The 19,835-nt window shown below is 42.0% G+C and overlaps 1 protein-coding gene across 15 annotated transcripts in view; it reads left to right on the top strand.

Annotated features, from left to right (window-relative positions):
- PUM1 (pumilio RNA binding family member 1) overlaps positions 1-19,835 on the top strand; it is an 80,514-nt gene that overhangs the window by 23,519 nt on the left and 37,160 nt on the right. For all 15 annotated transcript variants that reach the window (XM_078380206.1, XM_078380204.1, XM_078380205.1 and 12 more), the window contains 4 exons: positions 10,796-10,904; positions 11,473-11,651; positions 13,795-13,961; positions 18,639-18,909. In XM_078380206.1, coding sequence (XP_078236332.1) covers positions 10,796-10,904; positions 11,473-11,651; positions 13,795-13,961; positions 18,639-18,909 — 726 coding nt within the window. The remainder of the gene's footprint in view (positions 1-10,795; positions 10,905-11,472; positions 11,652-13,794; positions 13,962-18,638; positions 18,910-19,835) is intronic.

The following is a 19,835-nucleotide window of genomic DNA, read 5'->3' as shown; positions in this document are numbered from 1 at the left end:
AAGACTTACTTTTCCTTCACTGCAGAGGTTTTCTTACAGTTTGCAGCTGCAGAAGAGTTTAGTGTATTTTAGGATTCAATCTCAGTTCTGATGGCACTACTGAAATCTCATAGACCTGGCCACTGACTGTGTCAACCATCCAACAAAAAAGTAAACAACCTGTACAGTCCTTGTGTACAATCTGAAGTGTGGGGGTGATACATTTACCAGACCCCTAAAATGTCACATACGTAAGCTAGCCTTTGATTTCACACATCTTCACCAGGATGGGCATTACAGAGTTGGTGGTGGTGTAAAAGACATTTTACATTTTCTCCACAAACTACATTTGAACCTGTAAGAAAGTTTAAACATGTTTGAGTAATCTGGCCTTTCTCACCAGATTACTCATAAACATGTTCAAACCCACCCACCTGTCTTCCACAGCCTCCTGGAGTTTGGTCAAATTCATGTTGGTAACTTCAATGACACTGTCCAACCATCTCATTCTCTGTCGTTCCCTTATCCTCTTGCCTTCACACTTTCCTAACATCAGGGTTTTTTCCAGGGAGATTTCTCTTCTCATGAGAAGGCCAAAGTATTGCAGCCTCAGCTTCAGGATCCACCCTGTAGGAAACCTGATATTCTCCAGTCAATATGGTTTATAAATCTCATAATCCCTGTTAGTTAGCTCTGCTGGGTGAGAGCATAGTTTAAAACAGCCATCTCAGTGGGAGCCATATGGCACATTTGAAGGGGACAGAGACTGAAAAAGTCTCTATTCTATTTTTCTGTTCATCTGTGCATCTTGTATCCTCGTTTGACAAGGGGCCCTGCAAACTGAAAAGAACTTCTAAAAGGGCTGTGATCAAAGAAGAATGGCTGATTTAAAACTGCCAGAGGACACTAGGTTGACTGACCTTGCACTGCTTTGTTCTTAGGAAGCTCTGTTTAATCTTTGCCGAAATGTGTTGACCCATGAAAAAAACATTTCCCATCTAGTGACCATTGTGTGTCAGTTCTTGGAAAAAGAAATTCTTAATGAACTTGTTTGATGGGGCAAACATTTAGTTTGGAATGATCTAAAACTACAGTCTTCATTGTTTGTAATGATAGCTCCTTTGAACAAACTGTTGAAAGATACAAGAGGTGAATGTCTGAAAATATAACAGAAGTTGTGGGACTGTATGCTAATATTGAGCACCCACGCTTGTTCACAATTAATGTTTCTTGGCAACAAATAATCCTGACCTAGTACAGTATGGTCAAGATTTTTGCAGGTTAATTATGAAGCAGGAAACTGCTGATATCATCAGCATCTGCCGTGTAACTTTATGTGCTGGATTTTTAGCCATCGACTGTTTGCATCCAGAAACGTACAGCAGGAGTCTAGAAATTCTGGGTTTTTGTGAATAGTTAGCTCAGCGATTTAGGCACCTGGCTGTGGAGCCAGAGGTTAGGAGTTGGATTCCCTACTGTTCTGCCTTGACAGAGGCTGGACTCATTGATCCATAGGGTCCCTTCCAACTCTGCAGTGGTGACTGTTACATAACAGCACTGATGTTACCTGTCTGTCATGGGTTTGGAGGGAAAGTTCCATCCTATGGGGAGTGGAAGGCGGGACATCAGGAGGAGGGGCTGTACTGTATAAATATGTGATGCCTGTGTGGTGAAGGGAGATGCTGAGACAGACTGTGAGACACTGGGAGGGACGAAGCAGCAGCTGGGGAAGAAGAAGCTGTTGTGGGAGTCTGTGTGTCTGACAGGGTACTACTGTGTGTCAGAGTACCAACCTGAAAGGTTCAGGGGTCTGTTGGTTAGCCAGAACTGATGGGTTCAGGGTCTGTGCTTTAAGTTAAAGGTTCTAGGTGAACCAAACTGTATGCTTGTGTGTGTGAGAATAAGCCACGTTACTTTATTTTATTCACCTGATTGCTTATTTTTCCCTGTTTGTATTTAAAATAAACCTTATTCTTTTGTTGTTTAAAAATCCATCCCTGGTCTGTGTGACTTATTATAGGGAATGGTTGGTGGCAGCTTAGTGTAACTGTGTGACATATCCCAGTAGGTCTGGGTTTGTCACATTGATTGGTGTCCAGCGTGTGGGATACGACTGGTCCAGTTGTCCAGCGGTCCAGCAAAGCCTTGGCAAGTGTGCCCAGAGCAAGGGGGGTCTAGTCAGGGACAGTTTGAGGCGCGTAGGTAATCTTCTAGGTGTACCTCACGGGGAGGTGCGCTAGTAGAAGAACGTGCCAACTGGGGAGACTTAGATTAAGGTGCTCTGAGGCAGCCTAGTTTTGGCGGGAAAAAGCTGAGGAAAAACTGCGTAGCAACAGCGAGCTAGCTTGCCAGCTGAGAGGCCCAGCAGAGGGGGGTAGGCTCTGACTCGATACTGTTGCAATTTAAGTGCTGAAGAACAGCAGCAATCTCTAGGGAGAGCTGGTTCTGAGGCAAGAAGGAAAAAAAGTGGTCGTTTTATTTTGAGGCTTGACTTTTTAAAGCAGCCTGTTCTGAGGGGGGGTATGCCCTTGACTCGAAGCCAAGTAGCAGACATGAGTGAAGTGAAAGACCCCCAGATTGACCAAGGTTCTGAGGATGAATTTGGCTCAGTGCAAGGTGACAGCACAGGAGAGCAGGACCCAGAACTCAGAAAATTGCTCATAGCCCAACAGCATGAACTGAGGATGAGGCAATTGGAAAAAGAAGAAAGATTAGAGAGAGAGAAAATTGCTCTGGAAAAAGAAAGAATGGCGTTTGAATTAAGAAAACTGGAAATGATGAACCAGAACCATAATAACAATAGGGATTCTGAGGGAGGCCAGTTGTCTAAAGCTGACCTGAAGAAATTCCCTGTGTACCACAAGGGAGATTGTCCTGAGGTGTTCTTTTCCTTAGTGGAAAGAGCGTTTGTGGACTTCTCAGTGAGGGAAACTGAGAAGATGACCATCATGCGATCTTTAATCAGTGGTAGCCTGGCTGAGGTTTATGCCGAGATGCCTGAGGAACGGATGAAAGATTTTGCAGAGTTTAAAAAACTGGTGTTTGCCAGACATGGGATAAATGCAGAGCAGCTGAGACAAAGATTCAGGTCCCTCACTAAAAAACCAGAACAGACTTTTACCCAAGTGGGGGCCCAATTGGTGAGGCTGCTTGAGAAATGGCTGTCGCAGGAGGGAACAGAGACCTATGAACAGCTTAAAGACTTGATAGCCCTGGAACAGTTCTATTCAGTCCTGCATGGGGAATTGAAATTCCAGGTGAGGGAAAGGAAACCAAAATCTGTGGGGGAAGCCGCAGAGATCGCGGATTTTATTTCCCAAATAAGAAAGCCCTTGGGTGAGGGGAAATCTGTAGGTAAACCCAAAGAAACCTACAGCAAGTACTCTCAGGGACCAGGGAAAAGCCAGCAAGGGGGAGGGGCCCATGGTGAAGGGAAGCCCTCAGACATGAAATTAAGACCTCAGATTTTGGAGGGAAAACCCAAACAAGATGAGAGAGAATCAAAATACACCAGAAAATGTTATTTCTGTCAGGGGAAGGGTCATCTAATCTCAGAGTGTGAGAAATTAAAGCAGCTAAAAGGAATGGTGCCTCAGAATTCTAGTGGGACCAAGCCAAAAGCTGTGTTCTGTGTCCAGAAAGAGCAAGGCTCAGTGTCACAGAGGGAGCCTGTTGCCATGACTACTCAGTCTGGAGCAGCTGCCTCTGCTGATCAGGCTGAGGAAAATGGTCCTCTTATAGAGGTGAAGCGCTGCTTGCTGGTAAAAACAGATTCTCAGTTGTTTGAGACAGCCGGGGTGGACGTAGGAATACTTGACCGTCAGTATAGGGGGCTGCGGGACACTTGTTCCCAGATAACCCTGTGCCATCCAGATATCATTCCCCGGGAGTTTATAATCCCAAATGAGAGCATAAAGGTAGCAGGTATTGAGGGGCAGGTAATCTCTCTGCCAGTAGCAGAGGTACCTGTCAACTTTCAAGGCTGGAGGGGAGATTGGCGGATAGCGATTTCATCTACTCTGCCCGCAGCCGTGCTCGTGGGAAATGACCTGGCTGAACATGTGAAAAGGGTGCTAGTGATTACACGCTCACAAGCCACCACGGGGACAGTTCAGGGGGGTAATGATGAGCCAGAGGCGGAAGCAGAGGGGAGTTCAGAAGCTGTGGTGGAAACCTTAACCACAGACAGCAGATTTGGACAGGAGCAGAAGGCAGACGCCACTCTCCAAAAGTGTTTTGAACAGGTGACTGACGCGCAACTAACACCTGAAACCCCAGTGAGATTTCTGGAGAAAAAGGGGATTTTATATAGAGAAACCCTGAGAAATATCTCAAAAGGGGGAGATGGGATCAGAAGTCAGCTGGTGGTACCTGAAAAGTATCGCCCCATGATCTTACAGAGAGGTCACTCTGACATGTTTGCTGCACACTTAGGAGTGAACAAAACACAGCAGAGAATCACACAGAATTTCTACTGGCCTGACATAGGGAAGCAGATCAGGGAGTTCTGTAAACAATGTGATGTGTGTCAAAGGCAGGGGAATAACCGCGACAGGACCAAAGCAAAGTTGTGCCCTTTGCCTGTGGTTGACACTCCGTTCAAATGCATAGGGGTGGATATTGTGGGACCTTTGCCCAAGGCCACAAAGAGGGGGAATAGGTTCATTCTAACAATTGTGGACCATGCCACAAGGTATCCTGAAGCCATACCCTTGACAAACATCGAAACTAACACAGTGGCCGATGCTTTGGTGGGGTACATGTCCAGGATGGGATTTGCCTCAGAGATAATCACAGATTTGGGCACATCGTTCACGTCAAAGCTCATGAAACGCTTATGGCAAATCTGTGGAATTAAGCTCAGGGAAGCCACTGCCTATCATCCTGAAAGTGATGGGGTAACTGAGAAGTTCAATGGGACTCTAATGCGCATGATTAGGGCTTTCTTGGCAGAGAATCCAAACAATTGGGACCAGAAGCTGCAATCCCTTTTGGTTGCTTATCGATCAGTGCCACAAGCCAGTACCGGGTTCAGTCCATTTGAACTTTTATTTGGGAAAGGGGTGAAGGGGCCCCTTGATTTGATCGAGCAGGGTTGGGGGCAGATCGCCCAGGGTGACCCACAAGACGTTGTGACTTACATAGACACCTTGATGAATGACCTAAGGAGAAACCTAGAGCTAGCAGCAGAGACCCTGCCAGCTCAAAAGGTCAGAAAGAAAGCTTGGGATGACCAGGAAGGCAGGGAGAGGCGCTTTAACCCAGGGGAGGAAGTGCTTTGGCCTAGGCTCTGCAGAGAGAGCAAACTGCAGCTGGGTATCCCAGAAAGAAAATACTTGGGTCACATGGTAGGGGGAGGAATGATAAAACCCCTGGAGGCCAAAATAGAAGCTGTTCGAGATTGGCCTAGACCCACCACCAAGAGAAAAGTCAAATCATTTCTTGGGTTGGTGGGCTACTACAGAAAGTTCATCCCAAGGTTTAGCGAGATTGCGGCTCCGCTGACCGATCTGACGAGGAAGAAGGCTGATGACCGCATCCCGTGGACCAGCGACTGTGAGGCGGCGTTCCAGAGGTTGAAAGAGGCGTTAATCAACCATCCTGTGCTGCGTGCTCCAGACTTCGACCGGGAGTTCATCATCTACACAGATGCGTCTAACAGCGGCGTAGGAGCAGTTCTGTGCCAGGAGGATGAGAATGGTGACCAGCATCCAGTGTCCTACCTGAGTAGGAAACTTCAAAAAGGTGAGAGACATTTGGCAACCGTGGAGAAGGAGTGTTTGGCCATAGTCTACGCGATCCAGAAGGCCAAGCCTTACATCTGGGGAAGACATTTTATTCTGTGTACTGACCATTCACCATTGCAATGGTTAAAGACGATGAAAAGCCACAATAGCAAACTTATGAGGTGGGCTTTGAACTTACAGGACTATGACTTTGAAGTGAAGGTGGTCAGAGGGTCAGTGAACTGTGTTGCTGACGCCTTATCAAGAAGACCTGAAGACTGAAGACGGCGAAAGAACATGGACTATATGTATATAATGAAAACAAAAAGTTAAAATGTACCTGGTTTTAAATTGGTTTGTATTAATAAAGGTAAATTGATGTAATGTATATGGTAAATGTTTAAATGCCTATTTGAAATGTTTAACTTAGAATGTAAGTAAGTATAATATGGTAGGTATAATTGGTGTTGTGTGTTTTATACAGGTTGTTTTTTGGGAAAAAGCACCTTAGCTTTCCCCCTACAAAACAACTTATAAAGAGGGGAGGTGTTACATAACAGCACTGATGTTACCTGTCTGTCATGGGTTTGGAGGGAAAGTTCCATCCTATGGGGAGTGGAAGGCGGGACATCAGGAGGAGGGGCTGTACTGTATAAATATGTGATGCCTGTGTGGTGAAGGGAGATGCTGAGACAGACTGTGAGACACTGGGAGGGACGAAGCAGCAGCTGGGGAAGAAGAAGCTGTTGTGGGAGTCTGTGTGTCTGACAGGGTACTACTGTGTGTCAGAGTACCAACCTGAAAGGTTCAGGGGTCTGTTGGTTAGCCAGAACTGATGGGTTCAGGGTCTGTGCTTTAAGTTAAAGGTTCTAGGTGAACCAAACTGTATGCTTGTGTGTGTGAGAATAAGCCACGTTACTTTATTTTATTCACCTGATTGCTTATTTTTCCCTGTTTGTATTTAAAATAAACCTTATTCTTTTGTTGTTTAAAAATCCATCCCTGGTCTGTGTGACTTATTATAGGGAATGGTTGGTGGCAGCTTAGTGTAACTGTGTGACATATCCCAGTAGGTCTGGGTTTGTCACAGTGACAATGAATTATTTGATCTGTGTGTACAGAAGCTGAGAGTTAACAGTTCCACTTTGATTCTAAAGAGGAAAGGCTTTTGAGTACCATAGTTAACATTATATGACACAGCCTCGTGGCGCAGTGGTTAAACTGCTGTACTGCAGCCAAAACTGTGCTCACGACCTGGGGTTCAATCCCAGGTAGCGGGTCAAGGTTGACTCAGCTTTCTATCCTTCTGAGGTCGGTAAAATGAGTACCCATCTTGCACCCAGAGAGTGCTTGAAGTGCTATGGGGTGGTATATAAGCAGCATGCTTTTGCTTTGCTAAAACTACATTATGTTGCTTTCTAGCTGAAAGCTGCTTTTGGTTGTTAAGGATTCTGAAAACTCCACAAGCATGGTGAAAACTAAAAATAATCCAGCTGGAGAAACAGTAGAGAAAAGTAGTATGTAGCAATGTGGAATGCTTCCACTCCAGTATTCCAGGTACTTCATTCAGTTTTTTGGAGGGTATGGTGCTGCTGACTTTGAGGTCGCCCTCAAAGCCAACATAAAATGGTGATATCCAGAGAATTGGGATTACTTTTAGCATTTAGGATTCTACCATCTTTTATTTCACTGAGATGGTGAATGTTCCTGTGGACTGTACCACTTTAGACTGCAAGAGAGGTGTTTCACATGATTGAACGCTTCTCCATACAACTAGTGGTTTCAAAGTTCTTACAATTATGATATCTGGCAGAGTGCCTTCTCCCACCCAGTTCTGCCAGAGTCACTTGTTCCAGCCAGGCCGGGCGGCTGAGGGGCCTAATGCCGAGGGAGTTCCAGAAGGAAAGAACGAGGAACAGGGCCTTCTCAGCAGAGGCCCCTTGCCTTTGGAACAACTTGCCAGTGGAGATCCGCCTGGCTTCCTCTCTGGGTATTTTCAGGAATAAACTTAAAACCTGGCTATTTGGGCAGGCTTTCCCTCCTGCCATATCTTAATTTCTTATACTTCGCCATCCTGGACCTATAATATATGTTTTTGATTTTATTGTTTTCAAATTTGTAAACCACCCAGAGTAGACCTATGGTCTAGATGGGCGGGATAGAAATCCAATCAATCAATCAATCAATCAATCAATCAATCAATCAATCAATCAATCAATCAATCAATCAATCAATCACTCAATCAATCAATCACTCAATCAATCAGTCGTTCTTAAAACTACATCAAGATTATTGTCTAGTTTACTCTTCTATAGTAGCTGTCAGTATTAATTAGGAGTTATTTTGTATTGGATGGAATATTCAGTCATATGTAGGGTGCTTTGGGCATAACTTTGCATTGGAACTAAGTGTTAGATTACCACAAGACTGTTGTGCTTTTATGTTATTGTTGTTATTATATGTGGGCAGGTTGTCTCTGACCTATGGCAGCCTTATGAACGAGTGATTTCCAAAATGTCCTGGCATCTTGCAAAGTCAAGCCTGTGGCTTCTTTTAAGGAGTCAATCAATCCCATATTTGATCTTCCTCTTTTCCTGCTGCCTTCAGCCTTTCCCAGTATTATTATCTTTTCCAGAGAATCTTGCCTTTTCATGATGTGTCCGTAGTAGGATGGCCCCAATTTCATCATTTTTGCCTCCAGACTTTTTGGTGAAATCTCCACCAAAAGACTAGAATGGCTTTCTCCATAAAATGAAAAGCTAATTTGTATGTTGACCTCTGTTATGTAAAGAAGAAAATTCTATCAACTAATTTACTCCATGGTAATGGGATCTTTAGCTGAAACCTAACTCAAGAAGAATGCAAGGATTTTACAGTTAAGGATCCGAGCCTGATTTAGTTTGACATTCTGTGTTATAGAATAAGTGAGGCCATGATTTCTGACCTTTATAAGATTCTAAATAAAAACATCAGCAGCAAAGAAGGGCATTGGTGGTAAATATGTCTATGTCTCCAAATATAATACTACATAAGGAGTGGAAATTATATCTTAATGGAGTAGTTCTCAGTCTTTGGCATTCCAGATGTTTGGTATTTCAGCTCCCAGAAGCCCCTGGCAGCATCAAAAGTGGTCAGGGATTCTGAGGTAGGAATCTAAAACATTTGGAGGCCCAAAGTTTACAATGGACAAAATTTATAACTGCATTCAGAAAATCTTCAGTGCCCCCAAATAGCACAGAATTATGTTTTGTTCTCTGTGGACTATAAAGAGTTAATGGTTTCTGGTTCCTAGAGCTTATATTACAATAGTTAGACTTTGGGGAATAGTAGGGTGCCTCTTTGTGAGCCATGGCGCAGAATTGTATGTTATCTCTGCTGCTTAAGCAACAACAGCTGGAGGGAACCAGGGGATTTGTCAGTGATAGGCTCCATGATTTTCATTCTTAGATAGTAACTCCATGAAGCATGCACATCCATTCCTCCTAGATATAAACTGGCATTTACTGAAAGGGAAAATACACATCTGGTAAAAATTTTAAAAACCAAGAATTTCTGATTGCTTGATTTAATGTTTTAACTACTAGGTTTGTGTAATGCAGACTAAGCACTTGATATTCTTCCTGCTAACTGAAAGGTGCTGTACAGAAATAAGAAAGGGTGGTAGGCTGTTGCCCTTCCCATAGGGTTACAATTTATGTACAACATGAAAGACAGGGATAAAGAGCTTGGGTGAAAAAGATACTTACTAGCCAGATTGGAACATTAATATTAAGGAGGCGTGCTGAATCAGGTTAAAGAATTACTTAGTATCTTGTTTAGTAATCAGCCAGCATATCTTGGAAGTTCATAAGCCCTTCCTCTCCTGTCCCCTAAGTGCTTCCACTGAGTTATTACCTCTGAATTGGAGGGCTGTGATTTAATATCACTTTATTATTCAGAAAGGAAGAGAGGACCTTTACTTCATTTATTCTCGATTGCTAAACTGTGGAATATGAGGGATTGAACTGGGCCACTGTGTTGTGAAGGTGCTGAGATGCTAAAACATACGATCAATTAGAAGACACTGACTGAAAACCCATTTGTGTAGATGTAATTTAAAACTACCTCTTTATAAATTTGCTGAGTGTTCCACTCAGGCATCAGGGAATTGTGCAGTGGGCTGCACAGTTCCCATCATGACTATTGCACAGTGTGCCTGTGGAAGTGCCTTCTTTGTAACACTTCCACCTTGGCACCATTGTAGTAACTGTGGGTATAATGTTGTTATGTCACAATGTACTACACAACACAGCTGTACTGTGTTGATCTTTATATTATATTGACATATTCTTAGTGTTTCAGATGACAGTGATAATTTAAGATGTACATCCCCGGTGTTCTGCAGAGACCTTTGCCTAGAAAAAGAGATAAATGTAGACCCAAACTAAGCCAGTCATGTTCTTCAACCTTAAGCACCTTCACTGTGTTCTCATTTGTTGTTATAGTTTTGCAGCTGTTGTGGCTAATTTTGCCTTATGTTTTTACAGTTCTGAACTTGTTTAAAGGCACTTTTTTCATTGCCCTTTTCCTACCTTCCTCTATTGTCTTGGCCAATCATCTCTTCCCTATATTCCACATTTGTTCTCCCCTCAAAGTAAGCCCCACTCAGACTCCTCTTTCTGGTGAGTGAAAATAAGGCTTAAGAGTCACAGGTTTATTTTATTTTATTTTATTATTCCTATTATTAATATTTTTTGCAGTACAGTGGAGCAAGGGATAATGCTTGATGTCCTTCTCCAAATTCACCCTAAATAATAACAGGGTTACCTGCTAGAGCAGCCATCTGCTCCATTCTTCATTCAAGAAAATATTTCTTTACCAGTCCTGTGTAAGAGGAGAAGTAATAGTAATGCATAGTTCTCTACAAAGATAAGTCTTGATCTCCTTTCTCACATCTCAACTCAGTTGTCTTGAGAGGCTTTACATGTTAATCCATTATGTCAGAGAGGAAGAGAGTATTAAGAACTGGATCTTATTACAGTGGATGGACCTTGGGTTTACTTGTAAAAATTCGTCTATATGTTAACATACAATTTTATTTTACTTTGCAGCAACTTTTGCCAGGGAAGAAATTCTGGGAGTCTGATGATTCAAGTAAAGATGGACCAAAAGGAATATTTTTGGGTGATCAGTGGAGAGACAGTGCTTGGGGAACTTCAGGTATTTTAATTTATTATGACAATTTAAAAAATTTGGAATAAGATTTCTGTTCATTCTCTCCTCACAGCTTCTTGAGGGTTTTAGTAGAAGCGTTTCAGGCAAAATAGTTGAAAATGTAGATACAAAATGATTTCATATTTTGAAATAAGGGCAATCAGGCCTTAGATGGGCAGTGCTTGTGCTGTTGTAGAAAAGTGAATCAGGGAGAGAGTTAGCTTTGACCATGATGGGCTGCATCTCTCTCATTTCTGTGGTAATAGGACTGCTGGTACTTAAAAACAAATAAAGATGCATAGTGGAGTATGATAGTCATTGCTGCAGCTTTTGGGACTGTGCATTGGAATGACCAAAATGTCAGTGAATTATTTGCTTTCCAGAACTATCTCTGTCCTGCTTTCTGCCTCAGTTCAGAAATGTGCTACAGAGTTAGCAGTGCTGACTTTCCTAAGATAGAAAGCAATTCAGTGTTGTGAAGAAAAGAGTCCGTTCAAATTTGCTGCTGCTGATGTTTGGCCAACAACTATTGTGACTTGGATTGTTAATTTTATATTTGTGCTTTTGTTGGCAGATCATTCAGTTTCTCAACCAATCATGGTTCAACGAAGACCTGGTCAGGGTTTCCATGTGAATAATGAGGTTAACTCTGTACTGTCACCACGATCAGAAAGTGGTGGACTTGGAGTTAGTATGGTGGAGTATGTGTTGAGTTCATCTCCTGGGGACTCCTGTCTCAGAAAAGGAGGATTTGTAAGTATACCAGATGATATGTGTGGCATTGCTGTTCTTTAATCATGGCAGATAAGTGTCACTGAAATTTCACTGCTGTATTTCAGCTTTGAATTAGTTTGATGTTAATCAGTTTTAAACATTGAAAATATGATGGTGGTACAGTAGCACTTATTTAAAGTTCAGGGAAATGAGTAACTAGGTCTGTATTAGACCTGTAAATGAATATTTGAACCATTTATCTTGTTTGCAGTGACATTTCTACAGATTTAGCACTTAGTGGCTGAAATCCTATTACACTGCTATGCAAAAGGCATCACTTTTACAGATGAATTCCCTCAAGTCGAAATCTCTGTAGACATTATCTGTTGCACGCTGAGTCATGCAACTCAGAATGCAACAGATAATGTCCACGGGGATTTCTTAAAGGTTATGCCTGTTGCATATCAGCACAACAGGATTTCAGTTCTTGATTTGCATCACAAATATAGGCCGCCATTCTGTAAGTACAGAGAGAAAACGTAGAAGGTGGTACCAAGTGCAAAATCAAGTATGTTGTGTTTTGGTCTTAAATATGTTGCTTTTAGCTCCAAATATATGCTTGGGCAATATGTTGAAAAAAACTCAAAAGAATTACTCAAAAGTAATCCTTACTGAATGTTTTCAAGAGGCAGTTTAAAACATAATAAGTAAAGTTCATAGTGCACAATGCAAATCAGTACCGCTCTTTAAGAGTAGAGAACAAGTGTGGTGTAGCTGATACAGTGTTGGACTAGGGCTCAGGAGACCTGGGTTTATATCTGTGTTTGACCATAAAAACTCACCAGGGAACGGCAGCAGTAAACTACTCCTTGGACATCTCTCATGCTCCAAAATGCCTGTTAGGGTTATCAAAAGCTTGTTGACAGCATACAACAACAGCAGCACCCTAACCCTTTATGTATTTCATGTAAGTCCCCAAGGCATATCTTTGAGGATGACAACATGGTAATGATTTGCTTGGAAATCAAATCTGCCATTCTGCTGGAAGTATAGCAGAGGATAGCTCTTCTTCAAGAACTTGTATCTTTGTGATCCATTGGATACCTTTGATGGGAAAGCTGTTTTAGAGATCACTGGAATGCTCCCTTACACTATGGGTGATACAGTTGTCTCTTATTGAAGCATAATTCATTACACACCATAGGTATTTTTATATGTTCTATGTATATGATCCATGGTAAGGGACGTGGTGCTGCTGCAGGTTAAACCTCAGAAGCCTCTGTGCTGCAAGGTCAGAAGACCTGCAGCCGTAAGATCGAATCCACACAACGGAGTGAGCCCCTGTCGCTTGTCCCAGCTCCCGCCAACCTAGCAGTTCGAAAGCATGCAAAATGCGAGTAGATAAATAGATACCACCACGGTGGGAAGGTAACGGCTTTCCATGTCTAGTCGTGCTGGCCACGTAACCAAGGAAGATTGTCTTCAGACAAACGCTAGCACTATGGGTTGGAAACTGAGATGAGTATCGCCCCTTAGAGTCGGACACGACTGGACAAATTGTCAAGGGGAACTTTTACCGTTACATGATCCATAGGGTCCCTTCCAGTTCTGCAGTTCTAATATGTTGATGATGACAACATGAGCTGTCAGTTTCATTCTTCACAAGTTTTCAAGGGTGTGCACTGCTTTGCCCACTATTGAGAAGGGTTTAGAGGAGATTTGAAGGATAGTCCTCTCCCAAGGCAAAGTATTGGTGATACCACGAGCAAAATAAAGTTACTACTTTTGTGAAGTTCCTGTACACCTAAAATCAGAATGAGCTTTTGATTTATGTATGCTGTTCTTCTGGAGTTAAATTTTACTTTTATCTTCTATATCTGCACACACTCATATGTAATGTGTGATGCTCCACCAGAATATTCCAATTCTGTATAGCGTTAGTGGATACAACCAAAGTGGTTGCAGATGTGGATACACAATGAGATACTATGGATCTGAGATAATTTGATAACCATTTTTTCACATAGTTTAAGGCAGGGGAAAAACAGTACCATTAATGTAAGAAATGCTACTAGAAGTAACAAGATAAAATGGAAGAAAAACAATTTTTTTCTTTTGCATTATTTGGCATGATGAGTTAAGAGATTTAAAGCAAGGCACTGAAAATTGCTATTTTACATAGGGGCCAAGGGATGCAGAGAATGATGACAATGATAAAGGCGACAAAAAAAATAAGGGGACATTTGATGGTGATAAACTGGGTGATTTGAAGGAAGAGGGAGATGTAATGGACAAGAACAATGGCTTGCCTGTACAAAACGGAATTGATGCTGATGCAAAAGATTTCAGGTATGCATGTTATTATACTGACTTTCATTGTGTTGTGCTATTCTTTATGGTAAGTCAGTTGGAGAGTTTGTACCTAACGCTAAACCCTATTTCATTTTGTATCTGTGATCAGAAAAATCCTAAACAAACCCTTGGGATCATGTGCTCCCTCCCCACCCCCCAATCTGCCTATCTTCAGAAGGAGGAATAAGCCAGCATTCACTTTAACTCTGCACAGTTCCATGTGTGTCAGGAGCATAGTTCATAATAAGATTGGCAAAGTGCAAAATGAGACAACTTCAGTTTGCTTTGCAACCTAGAGATTGTTTTAAACAATGAATTCTGATTCGCATGGGGTGATGGGCCAGGAATTTGGAACAGTGAGAGTGAATGTCAGTTTGTTCCTTCTCTCAGGGGAAAAAGAGGGGATTCTATACACCCAGTGCTTTGCACAAGGTTGGTTCTTCTTGTATAGATGTGATTTAGTGAGATCTTCCACAGAGGCCTTGCTTCATGTTCCAGCATCCCAAGAGGCTAGACTGGTTAGTACATGAGATGAGGCTTCTTCTGTAGAACCACCCCTTTCAGGGGTGGTCAGGCTGCCACTGTCATTTCTTATCTGATAGCTGCTTAAAACCTTAGGGGTGTGCATTGCAAAAACGTCCATATTTGTTTAATTTCAGATTCTTTCAGAATGTGGGCTGCCATTCTTGTTTGCATGTCTTCTGTGTACTTTTCCATTTGTTTAGCATGAAAAGGACCAGCTCCTTTGGGTACTTTTATTTTCTAAATTTCCATTTCTCTTCTATTTGGCACTCATCCCTAAAGAACCCTTAAGAACTACTCCAAAAAAGTAGAGGCAGGGTACTAGAGAGACCACAAGTATCAATCAAAAAAAGAACCCTTAAAAACTACTGCAACCCCCCCAACAAACAAACAAACAAGAAACAAAACAAAAATCCAGGGATGCAGGGCACTAGAGAAGACTCTGTCTACCCCAGACGCAGGCAACAGTACAGTGGTACCTCGCAAGACGAACGCCTCGCGCCACGAAAAACTCACAAAACTCACATTTTGCGATGTCCTAGGCACTTCGCAAGACGGTTTTTCCTATGGCCGTGCTTTACAAGACGATTTCTTTTTTTCATCTTGCAGGGATGCTCGCAAGATGAAAAAATGGCATTCGTCTTGCAAGGTGTTTTATAGGAATGCATTGAAGGCAATTTCAATGCATTCCTATGGGAAACCGCGCTTTGCAGGACGATCGTTTTCATGATACGAAGGGACTCACAGAACGAATTATTTTCGTCTTGCAAGGCACCACTGTATATGCGAAAGAAAAATAATCAACCCCCGATATACTGTACATCTATAACAGAATAAACACTGACAAAAGTAACCAAATAACAATAAAAACAAAGCACCCTCTCCCTACTAACACAGAGAAAAAACAAAAAAGCTGCACAGATCCTCTTCCAAAAACCAAGAAAAACAAGCAGGCAAAGAAAGGCAAAAATGCAATCGAAGCCCTGCACCAAATCAAGTAGGAGAAGATTTCTCTCCTTCTCCTTCCACAGGAGTATACTATCTGTACTTTCACTGTAAGCAGGCAGGCAAGCACAGACACTACAAAACAAAATGGAGGGCACCAGTAGCTAGCACATAAATTCACACAAGAATGACTGAAGCCAAGGTTTATTCCTTACTGGGCTTCCGATTATCACTAGCCCTTCAAAATTTCAAAAGTTCAAAATTTCCAATCTCTGGATGTCTTGATTTGCTGCTGACACCAGCCTTTTATGACACTATTGGATGAAGATTTTACAGGATGATTTGATGGGCAAAGATTAAAGAATGGATCAACAAAAGCAGAAAATAAGAAAGAACATGAAACTTTCATGTACCTCTCTTTCATTTTAAATGAATCATTCATGTTCAACTGGCAAAGTTTCCTTTTTTTTAATTGACAGAAGAGTTCATACAAAAAAAAGAGAACCACTTTCCTTTTTTCTTCTCCTTTTGTGTTTACATAAAAATCCCATCTCTAGTATTATTCTGTTGGGACCTATGTCCTTGTGAGGCTGTTATGGTGGAGACGGTAGGGCCTGCATTGTTGTATTTTTCTTTTTATAGTGGTTCCCGTCATATTTTTATTCATCCAATTTTGCAAAGCATCTGTGATGAGCACTATATATGCTATCTGCTGGCAGGGCAGTGCCTGTTGTTAACAAATAAATTAGCTAGCTTTTGTGCAGTGGCATTAGCTTGCTGATGAGAAATGGTAGCATAAAAATTTCATTGTTACCTTTCGAAATTTCTGTTTTTAAGAGTTAATCATAGGCAGTGTATATTTAATTTGTATTTAATAATTCTCTTATTATATATTTTGTTACTAATTTTTGTCTGGTCTATAATAAAGGTATCGATCATGTTGGGATTTAGGCTTTTAAGATTGTTTTAATCCAATTTTTAAAAGGTGGCTTATCTCTTACGTTTTAGCATTTTATTATATGTTACTAATGAGGGCCCTTGAGGCCTCAAAGAAATAATTTTATAAAATAAGTAGTGTTGCAATGCAAACATGGCTGAATTCTTGATCAGTCACAAGAGCCTTGTAGATGTGCCAGTAGAGTGTAATGGTTGGATTTTATAGAGATAGCAGAGAAAGAAATGGCAAACTAAATTTCATTTGTGGTTTGCTAATCATAATCAAAAGTTGGTTCTGAAAGAAGCATAGTGAGCAAGAACAATTCATCCTCATACAGGCACAGTGGGGTGCCGTTTCAGTTGACTCCTTTTAAGGGTGTTTTATAAGGCTTTCTTCATGAAATCTTTCAAGTTTAATGCCATTCTGTTATTTATACCCCCCCCACACACACACACGCACCCACACACACACACCCGTAACACATGATGTAATGGCATCCTCTTTTAACTATCAGAACAAGTAATGAGAACAAAATGCTTTTAAAAGCAAAACAAAATACTGCAACAAAGAATGAGAATGAGTTACTTTACAAGTAACTTTCTGAGCTCTGGTCAGAGTGTGTTTCTACATCCTTAAATCTGTTTCTAAACAGCAAGCCAAAAAAGGGGAATGAAGGGATCGATAATAAGAGGCAGTCTCTTAAGGAAGCATATAGTTATCATGTAAGGCAAGGAGCTGCATGACATCATGTGTCGTGGCTGATGCCAAGTTTTCAGCTGTGGACATTAATCGATAATTAAACGCTTCCCATTGCCCCTCACTCAGGTTCTACAGATTCCTAGCAATCTCATTTAACCTGGGGTAGCCTGTGGCATCCTCGGGGGGGGGGGGGCTTTAATGTCTGAAAATTGCCACCACTGATCCTAGCAACTGGACAGCAATGCCGTTTTTCAGACAATAAAGATCCCATCCTATCCCCAGGACTCAAAAGGCTACCCCAGATCCATAGAGATTCTTATGCAGCTTTGGAATCTTGTGCGGGACGGGCAATTGTAAACTTCTAATTCAAAATTCAAGTTTGTGGCTGATGTGGAGCTGTGTGAGCAGGATTCTGGCCAACGTGTGGCTATTTTATGTTTGAACACATTTGGAGTGGATGATAAAATACAATATTCCAAATACAGCGGTGCCTCACTTAACGAGTGCACCGTACAACGACGAAATCGCATAGCGATCCCTTTTTTGGGATCGCTAATGCGATCGCTCAACGTTTTTTAGATAGGGCAAAATTCGCTTTGCGAAGATCGGTAAGCGTTTCGCTTACCGATCTTCGCAAAACGAAGCCCCGACGATCAGCTGTTCAGCGGCCAAAATGGCCGCCGGAAGCCCGGAAATGGCCCAAAATGGCCGCGCGCAGCATTTTCGCGCCCTCGTTAAGCGAGGGGAGGGCGCGAAAATGGCTGCCGGCCATTAAGAAGCATCGCTGAACGGTGAGTATTCGGCCCATTTGGAACGCATTAAACCATGTTTAATGTGTTCCAATGGAATTCCCTGCCACGTTCAACGATGCTTCAGCATAGCGAAGGTTAATCTGGAACGGATTAACCTCGCTATGCGAGGCACCACTGTAAAGCCAAACAAAAAGATACAATTGTGGGTGGATGGGTTGTGTTCTCTGGATCCATCTTTGCAGATGTATTCTTTCCTGTGTGATGGGGCAAGGGAGAATGTCTCCTGTCTGATTATCACTCATCAATAGTTTTTAAAGCACTTTTAATAGAAAAATTTGCTAACAATGTAGGAGGGAAAAAACCCCACAACTGTTTATTTGTGGTGCAGTCTTGGGATGCCTCCAAAGTGCAATATGGCTATAGAGAATGTTCCTTGGCCTCTTCCCATTTCTAGTCTCAGAAGATAGGGCAAAGGAATATTGTATTTGCTGGGATGGAGAGGAAAAGGTTTCTTTCAGAGAAAGAGTGGCATGCAATTAAGTTGACTTGGAGGAGAAGGTGGTTTTTGTTTTCTTTCCAATATGCTTTGCAGTGCAGAATTTGGGGTGGTACAATATATGTAGAAACAAATGAATTCATACAAAATTGATGTATCTACAATACAAAACAGTGAGGGAAAAGCAGAATTTGGTATTTCTTAAAGCTTGGAAACAGCAGCATTGATTACATTTTAATTGGCTTGGCATTGTCAATAAGAATGCTTTTAAAAAATTATTTCCAGCTAATTAAGATTAATGGATACTTTGTCTTCCTTTTCAGCCGAACACCTGGTAACTGCCAGAATTCTGCAAATGATGTGGATCTTTTAGGGCCAAACCAAAATGGATCAGAGGGCTTAGCTCAGCTAGCTAGTACTAATGGTGCCAAGCCTGTGGAAGATTTCCCAAACCTTGAGTCTCAGAGTGTTCCGCTGGACCATATGGAGCATGTTAACATGGATCCGCTCCAGTTTGATTACTCAGGCACACAGGTACCTGTGGATTCAGCTGCGGCAACTGTGGGCTTATTTGACTACAATTCTCAACAACAGGTAGATCTTACATTTATTCATATTGATGCCTTTCTCCACTGTATCTTCCCCTAGACATGGGTTTGCACAAACACAGACCTGTGTACCTGAAATACAGTTGTGCCTCGCTTAACGGGCGCCCCGTTTAATGACGAATCCGCATAGCGACGAATTTTTGCAATAGTTTTTATGATTGCATTGCGATGTTTCTAATGGGAAAAATTGCTTTGCGATGATCTGTAAGCTGTTTCACTTACCGATTTTCGCATAACGATGATTTCCCAACAGCTGATCGGCAGTTCCAAAATGGCCACCAGGTAAAAAAAAAATGGCCGCCCGCTGTGTTTTCGCCCAGATTCCTCACTTACTGGGCAGTGAAAATGGCGGCCGTATGGAGGATTTTCACATAAAGGTGAGTTTTTTACCCATAGGAATGCATTAAATGGGTTTTAATGCATTCCTGTGGGCTTTTTATTTTCGCATAGCGACGAATCCGTATAGCAACGATTTTTGCTGCACGGATTATCGACGTTATGCGGGGCACCACTGTATTTCTGTGTGACTAGCCTTTCAAACTTTTATTTTCCTCTTGATCTTTACCACAGCTCTGGCCACTTGGAAAGCAAGAAAATGAAGTACAGTTTAGCCTGGTTTTGTCAACATAAGTTTATCTTGTTCTCAGTAAATGGATATCAGCTTTGCTTTATAGGTGCAAGCATAGGGGGATCTGTGTAGGGAGAAACATTCTTTTAGTGGTTGGTTTGTCACAGAGATTGCCCCATGTGAGTAAGACACTTGTGCTAGCATTTTACTTCTTTGATCACTGTTTTCCTCAGAGACCTGCATAGCAGGAATGGGATGGATGGAGGAAGACAGAGAAAGACGTCTGCTATGAAAATAAATGGAACATCTCAAGGAAGAGAGAAATTTGTGGCCCAGATGATATA

This window comes from Pogona vitticeps, chromosome 9 (assembly GCF_051106095.1).
Source record: "Pogona vitticeps strain Pit_001003342236 chromosome 9, PviZW2.1, whole genome shotgun sequence".
NCBI classification, from domain to species: domain Eukaryota; kingdom Metazoa; phylum Chordata; class Lepidosauria; order Squamata; family Agamidae; genus Pogona; species Pogona vitticeps.
Note: the sequence above shows the minus strand (reverse complement) of the source record. Positions and strands in the feature narration are given on the sequence as shown.